This window comes from Erpetoichthys calabaricus, chromosome 11 (genome assembly GCF_900747795.2).
Source record: "Erpetoichthys calabaricus chromosome 11, fErpCal1.3, whole genome shotgun sequence".
Classification (NCBI taxonomy): domain Eukaryota; kingdom Metazoa; phylum Chordata; class Cladistia; order Polypteriformes; family Polypteridae; genus Erpetoichthys; species Erpetoichthys calabaricus.
In genome coordinates, this window is record NC_041404.2 from 22,507,857 (window position 1) to 22,533,558 (window position 25,702).

Here is a 25,702-nt window from a genome sequence, read left to right on the forward strand (position 1 = left end):
TTACACAAGCATTTTCATGGCCAAAGTTATGGTTAGGGCTTAGTGCGGTTATCATGAAGTATAAATGGTTAAGATAGGGGTTAGTGTCACTAGTTTATAGTACAGACCTACGGTGACGTCACTTCAGCCATGAAACATCTGGTGTAGACTTGCATTGCCATTCTGCAGTTGGATGCTTCTCATAATATTTGTAAAATTAAGCATAAAGGGTAAAGCACTTCTGTTTTTAAATTTACCTTTATTGGCTGAAGAGCCGCTCCAACATCTGGAAAGACAGTTGCTCCTCCAGCTTCAACATCACTCATCTGTAGGCAGGAAGAAACAACTGAATTATAAAACACAAAATGTCAGGTGTGAACAGGTGGCTAAAACATTGGGTTGTAAATCCAATGGAGGCTGACTCACTGTATGACCCAGGACACGTCACTTGATCTTCTACTGCTCAGTGCTGTACAAATTTAGGAAACGGTTGTTTGTAGGTCATTTTCAGGACAGCTTTGTCTTTACATAAACTAATATAAAGAGCTTTGTGACAATGAAAAAGATGTTAGTAGCTAAGTCCCATTAATGTCATTTTATAGAAATAGTTACATCTGACCATTAGGAAAAATTGGCCGACATATTGTATTCAGCACATGCTGGCCTTGGGTAACCTACTGTTCTGTGAATTCACATTTATAGAACATACCATTGTTAAATCCCCTTAATCCAATTCACAGGTGGTGGGCACAAGGGGGAACAAAGTCAGACATGGTGCACAAGCCCATCACAGTTCATATGCGCGTGCACACACATCCACGTATCCAGTTTAGAGCTGCTAAGCAACCAAATCTGCACTGTTGTTGGGGTGGTGGAAACATCTGAGTAGCCCAAGGAAAGCCCAAACAGAGAAGGAGAGAATGTGCTTACTATACAGACAACGCCTGGCCATGGGATTTGAACTGTGAAGAAGCACCAGCATACCATGTGGTATTTACTGCATATAATCCCATGAAATAACAAAACATTGTGAAGCCCTTACAGTAGAGCCTTTAGAAACACCAAAACATCAATCCATCTGTACAGTTCTTTATTGAGCCCACTTATTCCAGTTGCAGGATTACAAGAAGCCATCCTGGCAGCACTTTACACAACACAGAGCAGAAATCAGCCCTGGGTGGGATTCCAGTCCAATGCAATACAGTACATTAGAAACAATAAAAACTGTTGTGGGAGGAGAAGACAATAAAATGATTACCACTTCAGGAGACAAACTGAGCAGTTTTCAAAAGCCAAGTTAAGAAGCAGTGGCCTATATCTCATACCTGAGTATATATCCTCAAGGTTCTCGACACCCTAGTTTGGTGTCATTTTACATCCTGCCTGTTCAGGCCTGTGCAGGCACCTTGGTGCTGAGTCATCTTTTACGCAGTCACAGCAAATGGGTTTTGCCAGTAAAGATTGTATCAAGTTAGAAATGTTATAGAAGAATTCGTCCTGATCTGGGCATGAAATCCCCCACCACTATCAGGTGACCGATGGTTGTAAATGTCACATTTAAAAAACAGTTATCCCTACAAATAGAATTTCACAAACAAAATCAGATTTTTATTTATTAACAGTAACACAGGGGTTTGTGCTTCTATCTCAAGGGGAATGATTTTCAGTTTGGTCATAATCTGTGTGGTGATCGCTTGTTCTTTACATATGTGGGTTTTCACTGAATAATTCTGTTTTCCTTCTTTTCTTTGACAACCAGTAGAATCAGCAGATTGGTTTAATGCACCATTATATTCTTCTAAAATTCCCAATAAAATGTTGTAGCGCCACCTATGGAACATGTCTCTATTAGGGCTGGATTATTGGACACTACGCTTTCATTTCCCCATCTCGCGCCACCTTCCCCTATCATAACAATATAATACATTTATGCTTTGTTAACTTCTAATTAAATTTGAAGACAGGACCTTCGTATTATAATTATGATTAAAACATAAAATTCAACGGATAAATAGGGAGCAAACTAAAAAAATGTCCATAGAGTGGATGTCCAATAGTGTCTCTTGAGATGATCGTTTTCCTTTCATCATGGCCAGATGATCAAACTAACTTAACCTTCACAACATCTTTGAGTGCTGACTCCATGCTGTACCTTCATTCTGACACCCCTTTGTAAGTGTCATGGATGTCAGTTTTTTCATCTCAAACCTATTTTATATTGATTGACCATCTTAACTGGTAGTAGTGATGACCCAATGTTTTATAATATGACATTTAAGTGGTTTTTATGAAATGTAAACAAACAAAAAACCTTAAATGCAGCTAAAATCAATTAAAGGACATGGCAGAGTTCAAAATGAGTAGCCCATGTACAAAAATGTGACTTTAACTTTTTGCAAAATTGGGTCACTTTGCTAAAAGTCTTAACATCTCTCAGGCTGATAAGACACCATTTATGTGTTTTTTGGTGGGTTGTGAACGAACACACTACCCTAAATGTAGTGGATAATTTATTAAAGTCAAAAATGGGTCAAAATTAACCTGAAAAACATGGCAAGGTAAGCATTTCTTAGAAGCATTATGGAAAATTCTACTTTTTTGTAGTAGTCATTTTAAAAGTCAAAAAGTTTCTTCCTCAATCGATAAAACTTAGGGTGATTTTGCAGAGGGCAGCACGGTGGTGCAGTGGTAGCGCTGCTGCCTCGCAGTAAGGAGACCTGGGTTCGCTTCCCGGGTCCTCCCTGCGTGGAGTTTGCATGTTCTCCCCGTGTCTGCATGGGTTTCCTCCCACAGTCCAAAGACATACAGGTTAGGTGCATTGGCGATTCTACATTGACCCTAGTGTGTGTGTGTGCCCTGCAGTGGGCTGGCACCCCACCCAGAATTTGTTCTTTCCTTGCGCCCTGTGCTGGCTGGGATTGGCTCCAGCAGACCCCCGTGACCCTGTTTTAGGATATAGCGGGTTGGAAAATGACTGACTGGCTGACAATGACTAACAATAACTGACTGATTTTGCAGATTTCAAGCATAAAAACAGGACAAATGTGACCCAAAGACATTCCAAAATTCCAAAAGCAAAATAGGTCATATAAATAGGCAGATTTAATTTGGTCAGTTAACATCAACATGCTGAAAGCCTCCTAAAATCTAATTACCTCACATACAGTATATAACAAATATATACATCCACAACATTCAACAATCTGTTGTTTTAATATATCACAGAAGGAATTATTAATAAGATGGTTTTCTTGTGCCTATCCATTTCTCATTTGGACCAACTTTTCACTTACTGATGTTGCTAGAATAGGTTGTAATTGAAAAGGTGGGTTCAAGAAATGGATGGATGGTTAATGAAAAAGACGGCACAATAGCCAAATAGTTTAAGGTTGCCTTTTTTAAGAACACAGTGATCTTAAATGAGTTTGTTCAATTCATATTCAAAATGTAACTTTTAGGAGTTATATTCATTCTGTCTTGTGTACAAATAAACATCAGTTGTTCTAAGACAACATAATCCACCTTAATAGAAGGACAAATGCCCGTGTGTCTGTCAGCGTGCCCACACAGTTGCTGTGTCTCTGCTATCCAACAGATGGTGCATCAAAAACATCAGTAGGCCTACTGCTTTTATAAATCCTCTACCAATTGGTATGTAACAGAGGCACAGAAACTGACTGGACACACTGTTCTGTAAACCTGTCTTCAAAGGTCTGCCCATAGGAATGAAAAATCCAAAAAAGAGATCTCCTTAATATCTTTTGGTGTCTCCTAGAACAGGGGTCGCCAACTCCGGTCCTGGAGAACCACCGTGGGTGCAGGTTTTCATTCTAACCCTTTTCCTAATTAGTGACCTGTTTTTGCTGCTAATTAACTACATTTGAATTCATTTTATTTGACTTGCTCTTGAAGACTCAGACCCCTTAATTGTTTCATTTTCCTTAATTAGCAGCCAAACAATAATGAGATACAAAATGAGCCAAAATATGACCAGCAAACTGTTTCCATTATACAATATCTGAGAATATAGAAAGAGGAAGGTCTCAGGAATGCTGATCTGCTCAGGTCCACAAAACATTTTAACAGAAAAGAGAAAATCAAGAATTTCAGAAATGTCTGCTAATGCACCACGAGAGCAGCCACAAGCCATGGAATTAAAGAACTGGTTTAATTAACAACAACAATAGGCACCTCATTAAGCAGCTGGTTGGAGTGAAATTGGTTAGCATTTGAGGCCCTGACTTAGTTGGTCTTCTGTTAGCTCACTCACTTCACATTTCATTTCTGTTTGGGTGCCATTTAAAGAAAGAAATGAAGAAATTCAGAAGAACAAGGAAGAAATTCAGGGGAACAAATCTGAAAAAACAATTCAATTAAAATGAATTCACAAGAAGTTAATTGGCAAAACAAACAGGTCACTAATTAAGAAAAGGCTTAGAATGAAAACCTGCAGCCACGGTGGTCCTCCAGGACCGGACTTGGCAACCCCTGTCAGCAATGAGATCAGAAAGAATTAAACTGGAGAGATTTTCTTTTATCTCATACTTATGCTGAGAAAAAACAAACAGGTATTCTCATAAGTGTCTCTTCTTGAGTTTCAGCAGGGAATCTCAGCAAAGTCACACAATGGCCTCAGATTTTCCAAGTAGTGTCTTGACGTTATATGCTCAGTAGTATCTGGTGAAATGTATGTTCAGTTGTATGCAGTAATAAAACACTTTACTATGATTACAAAACTGTAGTCCTTGTTTCTGAATAATACTCTAATTTATATTGTTGTGCTCCAATTAGATCATACTCGTTCTGGAAGAAAATGGAGGCTAGTGGATAAGACTTTGGACTTTAGTCCCTACGGTTATGACCCTACTACTGACATGACCCTTAATGTATGACCCTTCACATCTCGTATTCCAACTGGAAAAACAAAAGAAACGTAACTAATCATATTTGAAATATTGTAAATCACCTTGGATAAAGGCATCCATCCAATAATAAGGAAAAAAATGAAAAAGGCTTCAAAGAGCTTAATACAAGACTAGAAAAGGAATCTCACAAAATACAACCTGTTTACAAACCAAATTCTCAATTTTTGTCTTCTTTTTGTCTAAAGTTATATCTCCTAAGGAATTTTAGGAGATTCGTCTGTGACAAAGTTGATTTGTAAATGAAACATAAATGAGAATCTCTTTTAAATCTCATGAGTCACCAAAGATCAACCTTTGCAATGGGTGCGTTGATTATTTGGATTACAACCTGTCTTAGATGCACTGCTAGTACTCACATAAATTAACAGAGTGGCTATTCGGCTTCCATTTAGCTTGAAAACAGTGTCGTTCACATGTATCTGAGAACAAACCAAAAACAAAATACAGCTTCAGTTTATTTTTAGAAATTAGTAGTTTAACTTTTAAGCACAAATGACAATAGTTGTTTGAGTTATGTAACACAAGACTGACTCGATTACAACTTTAAATTCTTTCTCAAAGAATTCACTGAAGCCTGGCTTCATATTTGTGAAATTAGATCAAAGCAAAGGTAAAAGAGAGAGTGACCGTGTAGATGAAGACATTTTGCATGTGTGCAGTGTTTTTCAAGACTCTTAAAGCACTTTACATGGAGACAGTAGAGCCATTTCCACCACCACCAATTTGTAGCATTCACCTGGATGATGTGATGGCCGCCATTTTGTGCCAGTATGCCCACCACTCATTAGTTATTAGGTGGTGAAGTGGTGAGAGAGATAGTTATCCAATTAGAGACATGGGATGATTAGGGGGCCAGAATGACCAGACCACGATGGCCAATTTAGCCAAGTGGCAGGTCTAGTGCAAAGCCAGCGTTTCTCAACCTTTAAGTATTTGCGACCCGAGTTTTTATAACAGTTTTAATCACGCCCACCTAACGTTCTTTTGAAACCCTAATAAAATGTATTCATTTATTTTTTGCTGCCAATACACCGCTACAAGTTTAAAATTTTCCTACGAATAGCGAAATTACGCCACATATGGCAACATTCGCGCCCCCATTTTTGTTACAGTTTGAGAACTGCTGTGCTAGGCTACATCCACATTTCTACGTTGGTGTTTTTAAAGGAATACTAAATCCAAAAATATATATTTTTAAATGTTACTTACCCCACGTAGTTTATAGTAATGGCCAAGACACTATACATGGCCAAACAATGTGAAAAAAGTCCACGAAAAAAGAAATTCTTACTGAACTTGTGTCACATAATTCACAGGTCCGACATGCTTTTGTAAATGCATTGTGTGCATTTTTTGCTTAAATATTATTAAGTTACTTCCAGAGAAGCCAGCTTTAAATATAAACAAGCAAGATGTCATTTCCATAATGTGGTGCATTTATTAATGTAGAGACCTGTCTTAAATTCATTTACTATTGTCGGAAAGTTCTGTTGTGCCTAACAGCAACTCCAGCAGATAGGCTGCCTGTACTGCTTGTGCAAAGTGACACCAGTTTTTTAGGAAGAATGGAATCAGAAGATGACATGGTCATAACCAGGAGGATAATAATTAAATACTAAAACCCAGGATTTGGAGCCAGAATCTTAGTCAAAGAGCAAAGCAGCAAATTCTAAGTCAAAAAGCGTAGACGTAGCCAGAGCCAAGACACACACAAGACATAAATTGTAATCAGAGGGCAGAAAAAAATGTAAAACAGTAAATTCAAAACTAACAATACAAAATAATGCAAAGGTTTTTTCTTTCATGAATTCAGCCCTAAATGATTAGGTACACGTAGCACCAATGTTTAAAATGTCTTGATAGTGACATCTTTACTCAAAATCTCTGGGGTGTCTATCATGTGCTAAGAACCAGTCTACAATGTGGTGCCATCCATAAGCAAAAACAGGACAGCACTGCTGAAGAATGTGAATCATAAAAACAGAAGGAAGCAAAATGATTAATACAACCACTAGATTCATTGTTCTCAGAAGCACCAAAAACTCAAATCATTTTGAAAAGCCAAAAAACAGCTGGCAAAAATAAAACATTAAATTCCTTTACTGTACATTCTTAGAAATCTTTTTTAACCCTTACCCTTGGAAAGTCATAGTGGGGTTCGTATTGACCACCGACACCATAATTTGCCACCTGTGTGTTGACATATGAAGATGAAAGAAAAGTGAATTTCTGCACAAACACCTCACTGACTCCATTCCTCCTTTTCTCCCTTGTGGTACCTGGAGTGGCTCAGCAGACTCCATGGACAGGCCTGTGACATCTGCGATTCGTTGATTGAGTCGAAACACAACCAGGTGATCTTCTTCTCTTAGCCAAGCACTTGGATTGAAACAACAGATATAAAAAAAGTTTTTAAATTATTTTAAAGCTACGATTTATGTTTTTTAGAATTAGATTCATTTTGATCAATTTGCTGTCCTGTAGGCTACCACCTTCTGCTATACTTTCAACAGCACTTTCAGTCCTCTCTTGAACAATGCAGCAAAAATGAAATGAGATTATTAGTGAGCAGTCTGGGTTGGTGCAAAGTGTAGTCAGTAGGATTAACAAGATGGAAGAGCATGTAAGAATGTGTGGGAATAGGTTGACTTGGATCTCTAGTCTGTAGCTTAAGTAAAAGAAAGACCAGTTTTAGAGCTACTGCACCTTTTAGATACTCTGTATTCAGCTATAAACTGTCCGCCAGTTTTCCGATCTGACACACCAGCTCTTGCAAGCTTAAGAAAACATAAGCAGAATTACTTATTTGAACCATTGAAAAAAAAACTTCTGTCTCTTACAAAAAAAATTGTACATATTAGTTCCCTTATTAAAATCAAAAACGTCAAAAAATGTTAATATGCTGGTTTAATTCTAGAATTATTAAATATCCATCCAAGCATAAATCAATTCTCAAAGTTATAGAATCCCAGTTGGACGCTCATTAAATGTTTTTTGATTGAAATGGGTTGGAGGAAGACACTCCAAGTGGAATCCAAAGCATTGCACAGGTCTAACATAAGGAGTCCATGATAATTTAGAATCACTGTTTGATTTGACAGGCCAGTTCTAAAAGTATCTTTCCATAAAACTATCGTTCCATAGGTAGTACATTTCATCTCCTTTAAAAAAATGATAACTTACTAACCTTTGGTTGAGAAAGAAACTTTATTGTTTTGATCTCGTCATCAGACATAAAGTCGTGGTATCTGAGGATAAGTGGACGGTCCCATTCTTCTTCCTCTTTAATAGGTGCCAAAAGTAGCCTTGGATTGAAGTTCCCATTGTTAAACCGACACACCAAGTTCTTCTCCTTCTTTGGTGTCTGGAATTCACAAGACAATAAAAAAAAGACAGGTTGTGAAGTAGACACCTTATAATTTAAAAAATGTTTTTGACAGTTTTTGGATTTATAGTCCTCACAACACAAAGAAAGTTCTTGATATAATCAGTTTCTCAAAAGACATTCAAATCTGTGTAATCTGCTCATTTCTTGTTCTCACTTATAGAGTAAAGGAATAACAGTAAAAGTAACCGTTTCTTTCTAACAACAGGCCAGGTATGCATGACAATGAGCTGCTTCATTAAGTATAATAAATGTGAAGGATTATCAGACTTGATTTTGATACCAGAGATATGAATCACCTCATTTGCCTACTTCTGTTTTCTCTAAATACTTGATCCTATTAATCATATAAAGTATATATCTTGTTAAGGGTGTGATTATTCAGACATGTTGTAGGTGCCAGGAAGAAAGGACAGGTACCCTGGAGTGAACAAAGCTGAGGGTGGGGGTGTGACTGCTGCCACATCAGAAACCCCCTCTTCAAGAGTTTTTCAATGGAAAAGAAACACACTCTTTCAGTACCTCTTCGCGGAATCAGTTGTCGGCTTGCCGCTCAACATGCTCCTCACGCAGGGCTACGAACATTGAAAAGATCGTGCCGCAGCCATCCTGAGCTCTCTCACTCTCCTGTCTTTTTTTCCCCAGACTCCATCCACTCCAGCCGTTGCTGCCGGACGTCTGAATCTCCTTGATGAACACTTTGTGTTCTTTTGACCAGGATTTTGGTCCAATGCGTCACATTTGACAGCTGTTCCTTGTGAGGCCAGATCGCCTCTGTAAGAGACTTGTGTTTGTAACTGGTAGAACAGCAATAAAGTTTCTACTCCTTGAACTCTCCTGTGCAACTTTGAGACCCAAGCTTGGGATAGAGTAAGGATTCATTCCTGGCAAGAATGGGTTCATCCCCCTGTACGGCAGGTGGCAGTGATTCCCAGAGTTAAACCCAATCAGGGCACCCAAAGGGTGGCATGGGAGTTGGAATCTGGAGATGCAGCCCTGTTAGGGTCTTTGGGGACCAGCAGAGGGCCCTCCTAGGGAAGGTTTGCCCTGGTTTCCACATGACCCAGTAATGCTGCAGACGACCTGGTCAGGAGACTGGAAGCAGTTCCCGGGTTAACTTTAAAAAGAAGAGGTTTGGGGATCAGTGGTGACCCTTGGTGGTTAGAATACCCAACAGGACTGAGCACATGCAAGCCCAAGAGTGGATTGTAAAGGATGGAGAAGGACTCTGTCTGCTACATCCAAAACTACAAAGTCATAGACCCCATGGAAGATGCTTGAAACAGAACTTCATAATGAGTACTAAACATTAACATCACCAAAGCATGTCTCTGTGTCTGTTTTATGATTTAATCAAAATTGTGGCCACTAGTCTACACCACAACACCTTGTAGAATGCCTGAAGGGAAATTAATTGGACAGCTAGATAACTACAGAGATTGATTTTTTTGGCATCTGTGGAGACTGAAAATTTCTATTAAAATTAGGTTGAGTATTGCTCACGTGGCTTCGTATACAGACACAGAGTGAGATAGCAGCCCAGGACAATGGAGCTCAGCTAGGAGACAGTAAGGACCTTATTTACCATTCTGATTCTCTCTCCCCGGCACAGAGCCTCATAGTTATCCTTGTCTTGAATGATGTTAGGTGGTTTCTGGAACAGCTCCAGGTTGGCACCTTTTACTTTGTTCTCACTTTGCTGTTTTACACTGTTTGCCAGCTTTTCAAAATAATCCAGTAGGCTAGCAGTCTTGACATCACCAGGGTCTAGAGACAAAAAAAAAAAGGAAAATCAATTGTTGACCTGCAGTCTACTTAGCAGCTTTTAAACAAAATGTATGCTTCTCACCCAAGGTGTTCAGCTGCCTGGTGAGCTCCAATGCCCACGCCAGGTCACCCACTTGAAACACCAAAGAACACAGCGAGTTGAGGACTTCTGTTTTCTGGACGACTGCCTCCTGACCTTCATCCAGCTGCTTCAGTGTATGCTGCATCCAGAGTAGGGCAGACTTCAGATTGTTCTCCTTAAGAGCAATCTTGGCAATAAAGTAACTGTCATCAGGTGACAGAGTTTCAAGATATTTGACCCCTACACCGTAAAGAGAATGGTTACAAGAGTTAAGTTCTGTCAAGTGTTTGCTGCTCTGTGTCTCCAGACAAGATGCACTTTGTTTCACGTCTCTTGCACTCCGACACTTTTCTAAGAACCTGATACACACACCTTCTGTCTGATCTGGGTCAATTTGTCATAGTAATGGTCATCTTAAAAAGGAGACAGGCAGCTCAGTGGCTTGAGTCAAGCAGCTCATGATTATTTGTTTTTAAAATCCAAATTACACCTGGAAATCCAATTTTCATTCTTGTATTTTAATTCATCTCTGTCCGTAAATAATAACTAGTTCTTCATCTACCTACTTTATGGATTCAGTCCAAGACAAGTCAACTTTTTTTTCTTATTTGCATGTCTCCACAGAACAGTTGACAAAAAATACATAAAAAAGTATACATCCATTTTCCACACCCATGTACCCAGAGCAGTGGCGCGGGGCAACTGGAGCTTATTCCATCAAAGCATTGAGTGGGTGGCATAAACAAATCCTGGACATGGCACCTGCTCATCACAAGGTGAACACACACACAAAGCAGGGGCCAGTTTAGCAACCATCTAACCTGCCTGTTTTTGGACTGTAACAGGAAACCAGATTACTTGGGAGGTGCTGATGCAGACATGGTGAGAATGAGCAAACTTTATTCTCATAGGATTAGAATCCCAGTCTTCTTATGATCAACTGTTCAGCAAGGTTAGCAGGAGGAGGAGGGGGGCAATGTGGGTGTGCAGGATGAAGAAATGTCTTTAATTATACTGTTTGTCTTTCTATGAGAACATGTGTTACATATGTCCTGAACAGAAAAGAGCTGGGTGCTGCTCATATTCTAACCCATCTTCAAAACACTTGACGATCTTGAGTCACACTGGTGCTATACCAGGACGTGATGCAGTCAGTGAATTTTGATCCATTGTTTCCTGTAGATGTTCATGAGAACAGCTGGATAAATATAAGATGTTCTGAGATGTTTCAGAAAGTACAGTGTTTCCCCGAAAATAAGACGTACCCCAAAAATAAGCCCTAGTCAAGAAGTAAGGTGCCTAAGGCCAGGTTTGTACTTCACGCTATGTGATGCGTGTGCCTGAAACATCCATTAAATTCTGAGGACACCTTGCCACAATATCTCTGAAAAGGATGTTTAATGATTACATCCATCAATTTGGGGATGCACCCTTTCCAGCAGCATCGGCACAAGACAGAAACAAAATCTCTGGATGGGGCACCAGCTCATCACAAGGTGAACACAAGCACACACATACACTGGCATCATTGTAGCTTCACCAAATTCCCAAACCTTCATGTCTTTGGATGGAAAACTGAGCACACTGTGGACACCCACCAGGAAAACATGCAAACTCCAGGCAGGGATCACAAGGGATGTGACTCCCTGTGAGACAGCAGCTCTGCCGCCGTGCCACCCCATATGTGTAACTATTAGCAGTATTCATTATTTAAACAAAGTTAATGATTTATCTGAAAAATGTAACATACATATTTTTAATGTATTTCATCATGAAAGTGATATCAAGTATAAATCTAAGAATTCTAAATGTGCAGAGAGCTGGAATATTATAAATTTAATGTGTTCTGTGTGGCAATCTATTGCTGCTTGCCGCTGCTGTCAGGTCAGCAGGAAGCCCCAGAAGTGCGTAGCGATTTAACAACTGGGTCAGTTTTAAGATGACGTTTGCAACAGTCTGCTTTAATGACAAAGTAAACTACGAGGTTAAAGAGGACATTTCAAGTTTAAAGCTGAAATTTGCCACTTTAATCACAAAATAAACATTTTCATTATGTCTTTATTTTTTTTTTCTATGTGGCTCAAATACACCGCCATACATTCTGATGGTATTGTAAAGGTGAAAAAAAAAAAAGACGGCACAGAAGATGGTATGTGAGACTTTTAAAATGTATCGTGTCATTACTTTGGGGAATATGCGATGCTTGAATATCAAAGCACCACGAATGCATTTGTATGTTGGCATTTTGCTTGACCACATTGAACCATTCATCAAACATCGAAGCACACACATCGGGAGGATCCTAAAAGCAGCTGGAGTAGCAAGAAATTCAGGCTGAAATTCAGGGTTTAAATGTGGAGAGTTATGATAATATTCCAGAAGAAGATGACATGACTGTATTTGGATAAATGTATATTGTTGTACATGAATAAATATAAGATATCCCCTGAAAATAAGCCCTAGTGCATCTTTTGGAGCACAAATTTATATAAGACCCTGTCTTATTTTCAGGGAAACATGGTAGAAGGGCTGGTGAGCCTTTTGCTTCACTTCCGTTCATTAGTGATGGTCACTCCAAGAAATGTAAAACTCCTTACCCTTTTGCCACCATCCCCTACTGATGTAAGTAGAAGTGTTGTCTGCCTTCTACTTACTGAAATATATGACCATCTCCTTGGTTTTGCCTTATTAAGGGTGATATTGTTGACCTGGCACCACCGAGTCAACAGACCTCTTCTCTGTTAGCTGTTGCAAGTGATTGGGCCTATGATGGTGGCGTCATCAGAAAATGTAATGATGGAGTTGGAGCTGTGTCCATCAACTCCTAAATACATTCAGTTCTGCAGTACATTGATGGGCGGTGCTATGCAAGCCTCTACTCTGATGGATACATGTGTACAGTCTTGTTTATTTTTTCTTAGATAATATGGACATTGAACAGAAGCTTAAGCAGGTGATAAAGAAATGGCCACAGCTGGTATCTAATGAGGATGAGGAAATCAGTCAGATAACATCAGAAAAGTCTCGCATAAATTTAGGGTGTCACCATTAGGGCGTATTTTCACTTTCATAGCGGGTTGGATAATGGATGGATGGATTAGTAAAAGCAGCAGTAGCAGCAGCAGTAGTAGTCATACTGTCACATGTACAGAGTACAGTTACTTGCATGACTGAGCAACATGAAAATCGTCACCAATCCCCGTCATGATAAATTCATTTAAATTTATTTTGTTTAATAGTTTACCTGATGTTAGTATGCCAAACAGAAAAATAATTAAGTATTTGAACTTGTCATGGTGCCCTGTGCCAGTTGTGAAGTAGGGAATCAGCCCCACCATTCAGTGTATATCCACTTGTTGAGCTGTCTTCTGGTGTCCTGTTTTGGGGAGAGAGCCATCCCTGTCACCATGGCACCTAATTAATTTTGTTAATTTTATTAATTTATTGTTTTACATTATTGAATGTTTCTGTTTTCTACTTTTTTGTGTTGTTTTATATACTAACTAGCTTAAACTATCTAACACTGCCCGGGCTTCTTATATCTAGAACATATGCATTTATGGAAATGTGAAAATGAAACAATAACATATTCAGAAAAATTCAGTGATATTTAATGTACAAGTTCATATAGTGTATCATTTTGTTCTTCAGTACTACAGTAAGTACATACATGTATTACTGTAGTATGGCTAATTAATTAACCTAGTCCAACATTTCCCAACCTGCACACCCCATTCACCACTCTGACTCATAGCCACAGCAGGCATTTCACAGCCAATTCTGAACAACCTCCCTAACTCCTGCTCCAGAGATCGTGATGGATTTACCAAGTAGGAATAGAATTGACAATTGCTCTTGATTCATGAAACGTTCTGATGACCACCCCACCCCTGCTTTGACAACTGTGCTAAATTCATGAATGGCCCCCCTTCCCCAACCTTCTTTTAGTTGGGTTAAATTCACTGAGCCATCATCCCTTCTGTTTTGCACTAAATTCACAAAGATGGAACCGTCCTCCAGAGGGTCATGGATAAAATATACAATATTTTTGGTTTTCCCCTCTGGCCTCTGAGCACCCCAAAGTTTTCAGCCTGTGTCAAGTGTTGGGTGGACGCACCCAGAAGCATTAAAGAGAGAAGCATCAATGACCTCAATGTTGCCTACATCCATATGTTAACAATCAGTACTGAAGTGAACCTTTGGATGTGTTGTAAACGACGGTGCAAAGTGGATGGTTTAGGGAAGAGACCCTAAAGACAAGTAAAACACATTTTTAACATTTTTTTGGGGTGATGTGAAAGTGAAAATGAAAGATTCTGTTCATTGAAATGGTGGTCAAATCTAAAAAATAAAAAATAAATAATGACCCTTTGCATAGTACATATATTTTTCATGTGGAAAGATTTTGGTAAGCCATATTAGATCCACCATGGACAGCCATTTTGGATCCACCATCTTGAACTTGTAATAAGAGACCAAGAAAACCAAAAAAAAAACCTAGTTGCCAGTTTTAGTCGAAGTTGGTTATTAAAAAAACAGTACCTACACTTCTCATATGTCCAGGGGATGAAATCATGGTTAGGGGGTGGGGTGTCCAGGTTTCATGATAGCTTGTATTTTCCTAAAGAGTAACTGTGCAAAATTTGGGCCAGATTTGTCAAAGGGTTTAAGATTGTACAGGGAACATACAGGCAGGCATTTTATTTCATATAGTGTAAATGTTAATGTCATTAGTTATTGTCCTTGTCTTTTGTATATTCAACCCAAGGGGCCAGGGCCTCACAACACTACAGCAGTGGGGACCACCCTTGGCCTGTATAAAGGCCTGAAAGGTTGTAGCCTTTGTACTGAGGACGTGGCTTCTGCTCACGTTGTTTGGCTCCCCTTTTCTGGATTCTCTCTTGTTATTTGTAAGTTTTGCTTTGATTATTTGGTTTTTGAACATTCAGTCTCTGTTTCTGGTGTTCAATAATAACTTTTTTGCACTTTGGTTTTAATTGTTTCAAGACCTCTTTAGATGTAACATTTATTAATTACTTAGTGCATTTTTAATTATTTTCATTTTCTTTTTTAATCTTTTGTTAAATAAACTTTATATTAAAGATTGTTTTTGCTAATTTTTGCCAAGAGATTTATGGTTCTCCTGTGCCACTCTGGGTTTTAAATTCTTGGCCTTGTTTAAATGTGCAGGCACATATGCCTGTTTTTGAGCTTCAGAGTTAAGATGTTTCTGTATATTGAAGCCAGCTGGAGTTTTTCATGGAGTCTGAATTCAACCACCAGGCTACTGTATGGGTCAAAAGGAACCTGCTCACCTGGTAATCTGCCTTCTGCGATGGTTTCGGGAAGCAGCTGGTATGTCTCCTGAAGCCGAATCAGTCCCATGGCAATGCCTTCAATCTCATTGTTGGCCGGCAAAAACTGAGATTTCATAGTCAGATTATCAAGAAACCCTGTCAATAAGTTCAAAAAACTGATTTAATCTTTAAGTTGGTACTTTTATCATAAGCAATTTACAAATGACTAGTCCATCCATGCGTTACTGAACCAGACTATTCTCATCACTTTAGCAACAGATTGTCCAGTAAGAAACTATAGAAACTATGGACTGAGCTTAATTACTAGACTCAAGAAATCCAGAGCTGAAGTGCTAGAAGGGTATAAGGACAAAGCTCATATCAATTTTATAATAGATATTCCCTCCCACTGTCATCTTCTCCTAACAACCAGTCTCCCCACACCACCCCTACTATATCAATAATTCCTACTACTTCAACTGGACTCAGCAAGTAATGAGTCCACCTATGACCATCAGTATGAGCTGTCTATAACTAAAGACCAAGTGAGGAGAAAACTGAGGAATCCACATACAGGAAAATTCTCAGGACCAGATGGAGTCAGTCCTTGAGATCTTGAGGCCTGTGCTGACCAACATTGTGGTATCCTCTGTCACCCATTCTGTCTGTCCGTAAGGATCCAGAAAGTAATGATGCTATGGAAAACATCGTGTATTGATCCTGTTCAAATGAAGGCAGTCACCTCTTCATCTAATGACTATAGACCAGTGGCACATACATTTCACATCCCAAAGATCTTTGAGAAGCCTGTCTTGGACTATATGACTCTTCATGTGGTAGACCCACTGTAATTTGCCTATTGGACAAAGACTGGAGTGGAGGATGTAATGATTTATCTGCTCCAGAAGGCTTATTCCCATCTGGAGAACCTGGCAGCAATGTGAGGATTCTGTTTTTCTTTATTTCTCCAGTGTCTTCAATACCATCTAGCCATTCCAGTCAACAGGGGTAAACTTAGAGATATAAAGGTGGATGAGCCTATGGTGTCCTGGATAATGGACTATCTGTCAGGAAACGCCGCAGTTTGTGAGACTCAAGGACTGTGTTTCTGATACGGATGACAGCAACACTGGAGTACCACATGGGATCAGTCTTGTCTCCTTTTCTCTGTACACCTCAGACCATAAATATTGTAAACATTAAAATTATACAAAGTTATTGTCTGTCTGTTATACCTGCATTGTTATCACTCTTTAATTTAATATTGTTCTTTATCAGTATGCTGCTGCTGGAGTATGTGAATTTCCCCTTGGGATTAGTAAAGTATCTACAGTATCTATTGAATATCCATCCATCCATCCATTGTCTCCCGCTTATCCGAGGTCGGGTCGCAGGGGCAGCAGCTTGAGCAGAGATGCCCAGACTTCCCTCTCCCCGGCCACTTCTTCTAGCTCTTCCGGGAGAATCCCAAGGCGTTCCCAGGCCAGTCGAGAGACATAGTCCCTCCAGCGTGTCCTGGGTCTTCCCCGGGGCCTCCTCCCGGTTAGACGTGCCCAGAACACCTCACCAGGGAGGCGTCCAGGAGGCATCCTGATCAGATGCCCGAGCCACCTCATCTGACTCCTCTCGATGCGGAGGAGCAGCGGCTCTACTCTGAGCCCCTCCCGGATGACTGAGCTTCTCACCCTATCTTTAAGGGAAAGCCCAGACACCCTACGGAGGAAACTCATTTCAGCTGCTTGTATTCGCGATCTCGTTCTTTCGGTCACTACCCATAGCTCATGACCATAGGTGAGGGTAGGAACATAGATCGACTGGTAAATTGAGTGCTTTGCCTTGTGGCTCAGCTCCTTTTTCACCACGACAGACCGATGCAGAGCCCGCATTACTGCGGATGCCGCACCGATCCGCCTGTCGATCTCACGCTCCACTCTTCCCTCACTCGTGAACAAGACCCTGAGATACTTGAACTCCTCCACTTGGGGCAGGATCTCGCTACCAACCCTGAGAGGGCACTCCACCCTTTTCCGGCTGAGGACCATGGTCTCGGATTTGGAGGTGCTGATTCTCATCCCAGCCGCTTCACACTCGGCTGTGAACCGATCCAGAGAGAGCTGAAGATCACGGCCTGATGAAGCAAACAGGACAACATCATCTGCAAAAAGCAGTGACCCAATCCTGAGCCCACCAAACCGGACCCCCTCAACGCCCTGGCTGCGCCTAGAAATTCTGTCCATAAAAGTTATGACAAAGGGCAGCCCTGGCGAAGTCCAACTCTCACTGGAAACGGGTTCGACTTACTGCCGGCAATGCGGACCAAGCTCTGGCACCGATCGTACAGGGACCGAACAGCCCTTATCAGGGGGGCCGGTACCCCATACTTTCGGAGTACCCCCACAGGATTCCCCGAGGGACACGGTCGAATGCCTTTTCCAAGTCCACAAAACAAATGTAGACTGGTTGGGCAAACTCCCATGCACCCTCCAGGACCCTGCTAAGGGTACAGAGCTGGTCCACTGTTCCACGACCAGGACGAAAACCACACTGTTCCTCCTGAATCCGAGGCTCGACTATCCAACGGACCCTCCTCTCCAGGACCCCTGAATAGACTTTTCCAGGGAGGCTGAGGAGTGTGATCCCTCTGAAGTTGGAACACACCCTCCGATCCCCCTTCTTAAAGAGGGGGACCACCACCCCGGTCTGCCAATCTAGAGGCACTGTCCCTGATGTCCATGCGATGTTGCAGAGGCCTGTCAACCAAGACAGTCCTACAACATCCAGAGCCTTGAGGAACTCTGGGCGTATCTCATCCACCCCCGGGGCCCTGCCACCAAGGAGTTTTTTGACCACCTCGGTGACCTCAGTCCCAGAGATGGGGGAGCCCACCTCTGAGTCCCCAGGCTCTGCTTCCTCATTGGAAGGCATGTTAATGGGATTGAGGAGGTCTTCGAAGTACTCCCCCCACCGACCCACAACGTCCCGAGTCGAGGTCAGCAGCGCACCATCCCCACCATATACAGTGTTGACACTGCACTGCTTCCCCTTCCTGAGACGCCGGATGGTGGACCAGAATCTCCTCGAAGCCGTCCGAAAGTCGTTCTCCATGGCCTCCCCAAACTCCTCCCACGCCCGAGTTTTTGCCTCAGCAACCACCAAAGCCGCATTCCGCTTGGCCTGCCGGTACCTATCAGCTGCCTCCAGGGTCCCACAGGACAAAAGGGTCCTGTAGGACTCCTTCTTCAGCTTGACGGCATCCTTCACCGCCGGTGTCCACCAACGGGTTCGGGGATTGCCGCCATGACAGGCACCGACCACCTTACGGCCACAGCTCTGGTCAGCTGCCTCAACAATAGAGGCACGGAACATGGCCCATTCGGACTCAATGTCCCCCACCTCCCTCAGGATGTGGTCGAAGTTCTGCCGGAGGTGGGAGTTGAAGCTACTTCTGACAGGGGGCTCTGCCAGACGTTCCCAGCAGACCCTCACAACACGTTTGGGCCTACCACGCCTGACCGGCATCCTCCCCCACCATCGAAGCCAACTCACCACCAGGTGGTGATCAGTTGACAGCTCCGCCCCTCTCTTCACCCGAGTGTCCAAGACATGTGGCCGCAAGTCCGACGACACGACCACAAAGTCGATCATCGAACTGAGGCCTAGGGTGTCCTGGTGCCAAGTGCACATATGAACACCCCTATGCTTGAACATGGTGTTCGTTATGGACAATCCGTGACGAGCACAGAAGTCCAATAACAAAACACCACTCGGGTTCAGATCGGGGGGGCCTTTCCTCCCAATCACGCCCTTCCAGGTCTCACTGTCATTGCCCACGTAGGATTGAAGTCTCCCAGCAGAACGAGGGAGTCCCCAGATGGTATGCCCTCTAGCACCCCCTCCAGGGACTCCAAAAAGGGTGGGTACTCCGAACTGCTGTTCGGTGCATACGCACAAACAACAGTTAGGACCCGTCCCCCCACCCGAAGGCGAAGGGAGGCTACCCTCTCGTCCACCGGGGTAAACCCCAATGTACAGGCTCCAAGTCGGGGGGCAATAAGTATACCCACACCCGCTCGGCACCTCTCACCGGGGGCAACTCCAGAGTGGTACAGAGTCCAGCCCCTCTCAAGGAGATTGGTTCCAGAGTCCAAGCTGTGCGTCGAGGTGAGTCCGACTATATCTAGCCGGAACCTCTCAACTTCACGCACTAGCTCAGGCTCCTTCCCCTTCAGAGAGGTGACATTCCACGTCCCAAGAGCCAGCTTCTGTAGCCGAGGATCGGACCGCCAAGGTACCCGCCTTCGGCCACTACCCAACTCACACTGCACCCGACCTCCTTTGCCCCTCCCATAGGTGGTGAGCCCATGGGAAGGGGGACCCACATTGCCTCTTCGGGCTGCGCCCGGCCGAGCCCCATGGGTGCAGGCCCGGCCACCAGGCGCTCGCCATCGAGCCCCACCTCCAGGCCTGGCTCCAGAGTGGGGCCCCGGTGACCCGCTTCCGGGCAAGGGAAAACGCCGTCCAAAATTGTTTTTCATCATAGGAGGTTTGTTTAACCGCTTTTTGTCTCATCCCTCACCTAGGACCAGTTTTCCTTGGGTGGCCCTACCAGGGGCATAAAGCCCCGGAAAACAGAGCTCCTAGGATCATTGGGACACGCAAACCCCTCCACCACGATAAGGTGGTGGTTAAAGGAGGGGCTATTGAATATTTTATTATTGGAAATATGTTTGGTTTTCTTATGAGTTATATTTCAAATATTATTTTTTAGTGATTATGTATTAGGTATATGTTATACTTAATTTTATGTCATTGTCTTAATGTTTAGCTATGCACCCTGCCCCCTTAAGACAGAGTATCAGGGGACCAACATGACTTTCAGCTGGAGGACCACACTCTGCAGAAAGGGAGAAAGTCGGGCCCTCCAGAACAGCACTGAGCTCTATGAAGTTTGAATAATTAAATGAGTAATGGTGGATTTTCCAGTTTCTGAATGTTTTACTTTAAGTTCAGATTTCTTGCTCTGGGACTTTTTTTTATTATGTTTTATTCCCTTTTTTCCCCACCTGTCATGTTTTGTAATTGTCTTTCCTTTTTTTTGATAAATCTTACAATTTAAGGAATTTTTTTCTCCTGAAGACTAGAGGATTACGGTAATCCTCTCTGATGAAGGGTCAATTTTGTAATATTTTGAACTTGAAAACCTATGCCTTTATTTTGGATCTCTGCAGACTGAAGCCCTTCTTTTAAGTTTGGACTCTGGCTGCCTGGGGTGAGGCTTGCTGTTGGATTCAAGACCAGGGGAGTACAGGTCTAGTTTAGGATATTTTATGGCCTGCACCTATGTTGCAAAGTTTTGTGGGCAACTTCATGAAGTCAATCAAATCATTCATTCCTTTATTAGTTTGTTCATCTATTTAAAAAGCAAAATTTCCCCCATTGGAACAAATAAAATACAGTCCATCTATTTATCTATCTATGTATTGGAGCATTGACCTAACTATTCATCTATCAACACACCTATATATTCCTCATCATGTCCATTTTTTATATTTCTGTTTGTTTGCCCATCCAGCAATCTGTCTGTACACCCAAATGTTCAACCATTATTTGTCCCTCATTCATTCACTTACCCAGTTGTCTATCTATCTATCTATCTATCTATCTATCTATCTATCTATCTATCTATCTATCTGCTTGGCTCTCTGGTTCTCTATCCATCCATTATTGTGTCTGATCTCCCTTTCTGCACTCTCTTAGCCCCTCTCTAAATCAATGAATGAATGGCCTGTGGGTAGACACTTTTGCACTGCCTGAATAAGCATATGACGAATGAGCAATGGAAGAGGCAACAAACTGAAGTCTATGGCCAGAAATACAGATGAAAAAGCTGGAATGAAATCTGTTGCCAAAGCCTATACATTAACTAAATTCAAAGTTACAACAGGATTTCCAAAGGCTTAACTAAAATGCCATGCACAACAGCTTTTAGATTTTCATAATCTGAAGAGACAGCCTTTGAATTATAATTTAAGTGTCATTGTAATGACTTCAGATGCCGTGATTTCCAAGACCATGCCCCCTAATAACTGAGTGCTGTCTCCTGGTAATGGGAGTCTCAGATTGGTGGTGCCTATCACAACAACAATATGGCATAATACTAAATGGTGAAACAAAAATAACCAAATAAATAAAACTGTAAATATTTCAAGTAAAACAAGCAACGATGAAACCAAAATTTCTTAAGTTGAATAATAGTAGTGAAGGGTTTATAAAAAAATGTATTTTCAGGCATTTCTTAAGCATAACAGCTTTTGCCGCAGTGCTTTTCTCATATGAGGCTGTGCCAGATAGTTAAACTTCTAGGAAGGGTGGCAGAGGCATTTTAGGCCAACTGGCATGATTTTTATCAACGGCACCCAGTGCTTCATTTAGATGTGACACAGGAGCAAAGCTGATGCAAAGCTCAGGTTTAATAAATAATTTACATGTGTGATAAAGATTTGCTATCATTGGTTGAGGCAACTTGAAACTATACTGTACTTTACATGTGTAGTTTATCGCAGCTTCTGTTTTTTACTTTGCCAGTAGACTAGTGAAATACTGTGTGATAATATTTTTAAAGAATATTGAAATCCAGTAGTTTTTAAAATGCCAAAAGTTGAGCCACCGTTCTGTAGAAATCAGTCAGAAGGATTCTGCGGCAGACTTCTCTACATTGCATACAGTATTTATTAGACTGTAAAGATATACAAACCCAGTTGGTTTGCTGTTGTAGTTTTAAATTATGACTTCTTTACATTGCCAGACATCAAAGAACGACAGAGCTAATGGATGAGAAGCTCGTCTTCAAACTATTCATCAAGTTCACTTTTTTTCTATTCTCTCATTCATTTTCTTAACCAGGACATCTTTGGGATATGGGAAGAAAAATGGAGCACTTGGAGTGTTAACACACAGTAATCAAACCCACAAGATGAAAGGCAGAATTTGGCAGCCAGGCTTTAACCTTTGGCCCCTTCGAATAGCTTTATGATTGAAAAATGAAGAAGAGATATGAGAAGGGCGTTCTCTTTGTCAAAATTCTGCTTATTAACAATTGTTTACAATGATCTGCTTTGCCATAGTAACATTTCACTGATAAAGCAGGAAATTACAGGTTGATCCTGGAAGATAAAATCCTCCTCCGCAAAATCTGACTCATACAGTTATGTTTTTATCACAGGGTAGCTGGAAGGTGAGCCATATGCTGCCACAAACTGCACTGTATGTGGTGCCAGTTCATGCCCACTCATGCCAAGTCAACTCAGAGTCACCAGCTGAGTCCTTGGAGAAAGCCCACAATATTATGTGACCAGTCAGGACTTGAACTCAGGTCCTTGAGGCTGTGGGGCAGGGGAGTTGATCACTGATCACTGCACCATGCAAATCAGGCCCTTAGATAGATGGGAAAGTTAACACGTTTTTCCAATTAATGTGGCCTGTTTAACGTGTTAAAAATATTGTCGCATCCAGGGTTTGGCCAGGAGGCAAATGCTCAGGCGGCGGTTTGGTCAGGGTGGCCTTTTCATGTTTTTTTTTTTTAACATCACGGAACAATAGTCGAAAAAAGTTGTACCTAAAAAAATTATGTGCACATCCAGTACCATATTTATACTCTACCTTTAGTGTGCCAGGAGCAAAGGTGTAGGTAGAGCAGTGTTTACCAACAATTGTTCTGTGGTGGCACTTTTTTGTAACCCAGAAAATCCCAGGGCACACCACAATATTCTACCAACCACTAAAGAATGAAATCTCTTAGACGTGTTGAACTGTCTGAAGTGGGGGGACAGGGGGTAGTAAAAAAAGCAGCTCAGAGACACAGCATTTGTGTATAACTTTGAATCATTGATAGTGATAAATAATTGAGGATAGTATTTGCTGAGTTTTAACACAAGTTTTAATGTATGTCTATTTAGGAGATACATGTTCTTTCAGAGTTAAATCCGTCATCAGTGGTGCATTTAAAGTCAACAGTCGTTTTGACCGTTCAGTTTTTACTTTGATACGTCTGTGTCTCATATGCTATGCCAATTTGAGAATTAATACATTGTCCTCGTTCTCTTATTGCCTTCTTTTCAACTTGCCTTTTAGGAAGGCATTCAAATTCAGGTTATACTTGCTCAAGTTGTATTTTGTTAAAAGTTCGGGTTTAAGGTTATTGTTTAGTTTAAATTACGCCATTAATTTTTCTTAATTCCTTTGTGTTGATTCTACATTAATTTTGTGATTCAGTATGTATTTACTTCATGATTTATGTATTAATTGTATAATTACATGCTTTTATGTTAGATATGATTAATTGTGATTAATTACATTACATTTATGTAATTAATTAGTTCTTCGTCTTCTTCTTTCAGCTCCTTCCGTTAGGGGTTGCCACAGCCGATCATCTTCTTTCATATCTTCCTGTCTTCTACATCTGCTCTGTTACACCCATCACCTACATGTCCTCTCTCACCACATCCATAAACCTTCTCTTAGGTCTTCCTCTTTTTCTTTTGCCTGGCAGCTCTATCCTTAGCATCCTTCTCCCAATATACTCAGCATCTCTTCTCTGCACATGTCCAAACCAACGCAATCTCGCCTCTCTGACTTTGTCTCCCAACCATCCAACCTGAGCTGACCCTCTGATGTACTCGTTTCTAATTCCTAACTCTGCCACCTCTAGCTCTGTCTTCATCTTTCTGGTCAGTGCCAACGTCTCCAACCAAATTAACATAGCTGGTCTCACTACCATCCTGTAGACCTTCCCTTTCACTCTTGCTGATATCTGTCTGTCACAAATTACTCCTGACACTCTTCTCCACCCATTCCACCCTGCCTGCACTCTCTTTTTCACCTTTTTTATTGTTGTCCACATGATGATCTGGCAAAATTTTACACTGGATGCCATTTCTGACGTAACCCTCCCCATTTATCTCAGTTTGGGACCAGCATGAAGAAACATATTGGTTTGTGCATCTCCTTTGGCTGGGTTTGTGATTAAATAGTTAATTTATTTTAATTGATTCAAAGTAGGGATCACAGAACAGTTAACTGGAATTGTAGAAAAAAATCATTACAGGATTTTAAGAGCAAAAACAAAAAACGTCTTCCTCCTCAAACCCTCTAGAAAGATGGAAAAAAAAATCTAAATAAAAATCCTGCCTCCATCCCCTTCATTCAGGGTACCACCCCCTTTCCTCCCTTTTTTCTGTCAATCATACCCTCTCTATAAGTTTTCCAAAGCCGTTCTCCACCCTCCCTCAACTGATTTAACAGTCACTTTATAAAGAGTGCTAATGAAGTTATAGTACATCAGAGAGCTTATAATCATCTCCATTGAGATACAAACTGAACCATTACTCTCCTCAAAACCTTTAATAAAGACCAAAGAACGAAAGACGGCCTTTTGTGGATGCACTGAATTTCTTTATGTCAAGTGCCATCCCCGCTCAGTATTACCATGAGAAGGGTCCTGTCTGACAAGCTGTTCCATAGCCATCCAGTCCCACTTGACCCTCTTGACCAGCTTGAAGGCAGCCACTGGATTGCTGACATGGCCCTCAGGGTCCTGAGCTAAAAACTCAGACATCTCTTGAAGAATCTGAACATAACTGTGGAAAAGATCAAGGACAGGGAGCAAGTTAGTAGTCTTACTGTTCATTACATACTGTATGTAGTATGTGTTATCCAGAAAGTTATTATTTTAACTAATTGACACTCAATATGAGGCTGAAAACAGAAACAGAACAAGTGTAGCCTTGTTTTGGATATAACTGAGGGTTCATGAGTCTTTCATTAGTTATCAGTCTAGTGTCACCCAGCCTTTATCCAATCACAGGAGGACCGGACCCTATTTCATGTACATTCACCGCAAAGCAGGGACCAACCTTGGACAAGGCTCCACAATATATACAGTTATGTGCTATGTAAAATGAACAATGGATGTCCTACCAGTCCATAAAGGCTAGCATTTTACACTATGCTGTGGTCTTCTGGTAGACTAACATAAACTAAGATCATAGGTTGTTAAACTATGGGTCATGACTCATTTTGGGTGGCGTGTTGTTTGCTTTTGGGTCACACAGAGTCGTGAATCACAATAGTACTGAGTGGGAAAGGGTCATGAATGGTTTATGCAATTTCATGCAATGGGGCGTCGTGAGCAGCTAAAGGCGATACTCCAATGGGAAACCCCCTCCCCACCCGGGATGACAGTTGGCGAGAATTTTCAAATATAAATGGA

General features: G+C 41.4%; 1 protein-coding gene across 1 annotated transcript in view; it reads right to left on the reverse strand.

Moving 5' to 3' along the window:
• Positions 1-25,702, reverse strand: part of LOC114660239 (prolyl 4-hydroxylase subunit alpha-2-like) — a 44,265-nt gene that overhangs the window by 3,145 nt on the left and 15,418 nt on the right. Inside the window, exons 3-12 of the mRNA XM_028812795.2 lie at positions 24,919-25,070; positions 15,454-15,591; positions 10,139-10,378; positions 9,875-10,056; positions 8,092-8,268; positions 7,611-7,681; positions 7,184-7,283; positions 7,041-7,094; positions 5,261-5,323; positions 237-305 (exon numbers count right to left, since the gene is read on the reverse strand). Coding sequence (XP_028668628.1) covers positions 237-305; positions 5,261-5,323; positions 7,041-7,094; positions 7,184-7,283; positions 7,611-7,681; positions 8,092-8,268; positions 9,875-10,056; positions 10,139-10,378; positions 15,454-15,591; positions 24,919-25,070 — 1,246 coding nt within the window. The remainder of the gene's footprint in view (positions 1-236; positions 306-5,260; positions 5,324-7,040; positions 7,095-7,183; positions 7,284-7,610; positions 7,682-8,091; positions 8,269-9,874; positions 10,057-10,138; positions 10,379-15,453; positions 15,592-24,918; positions 25,071-25,702) is intronic.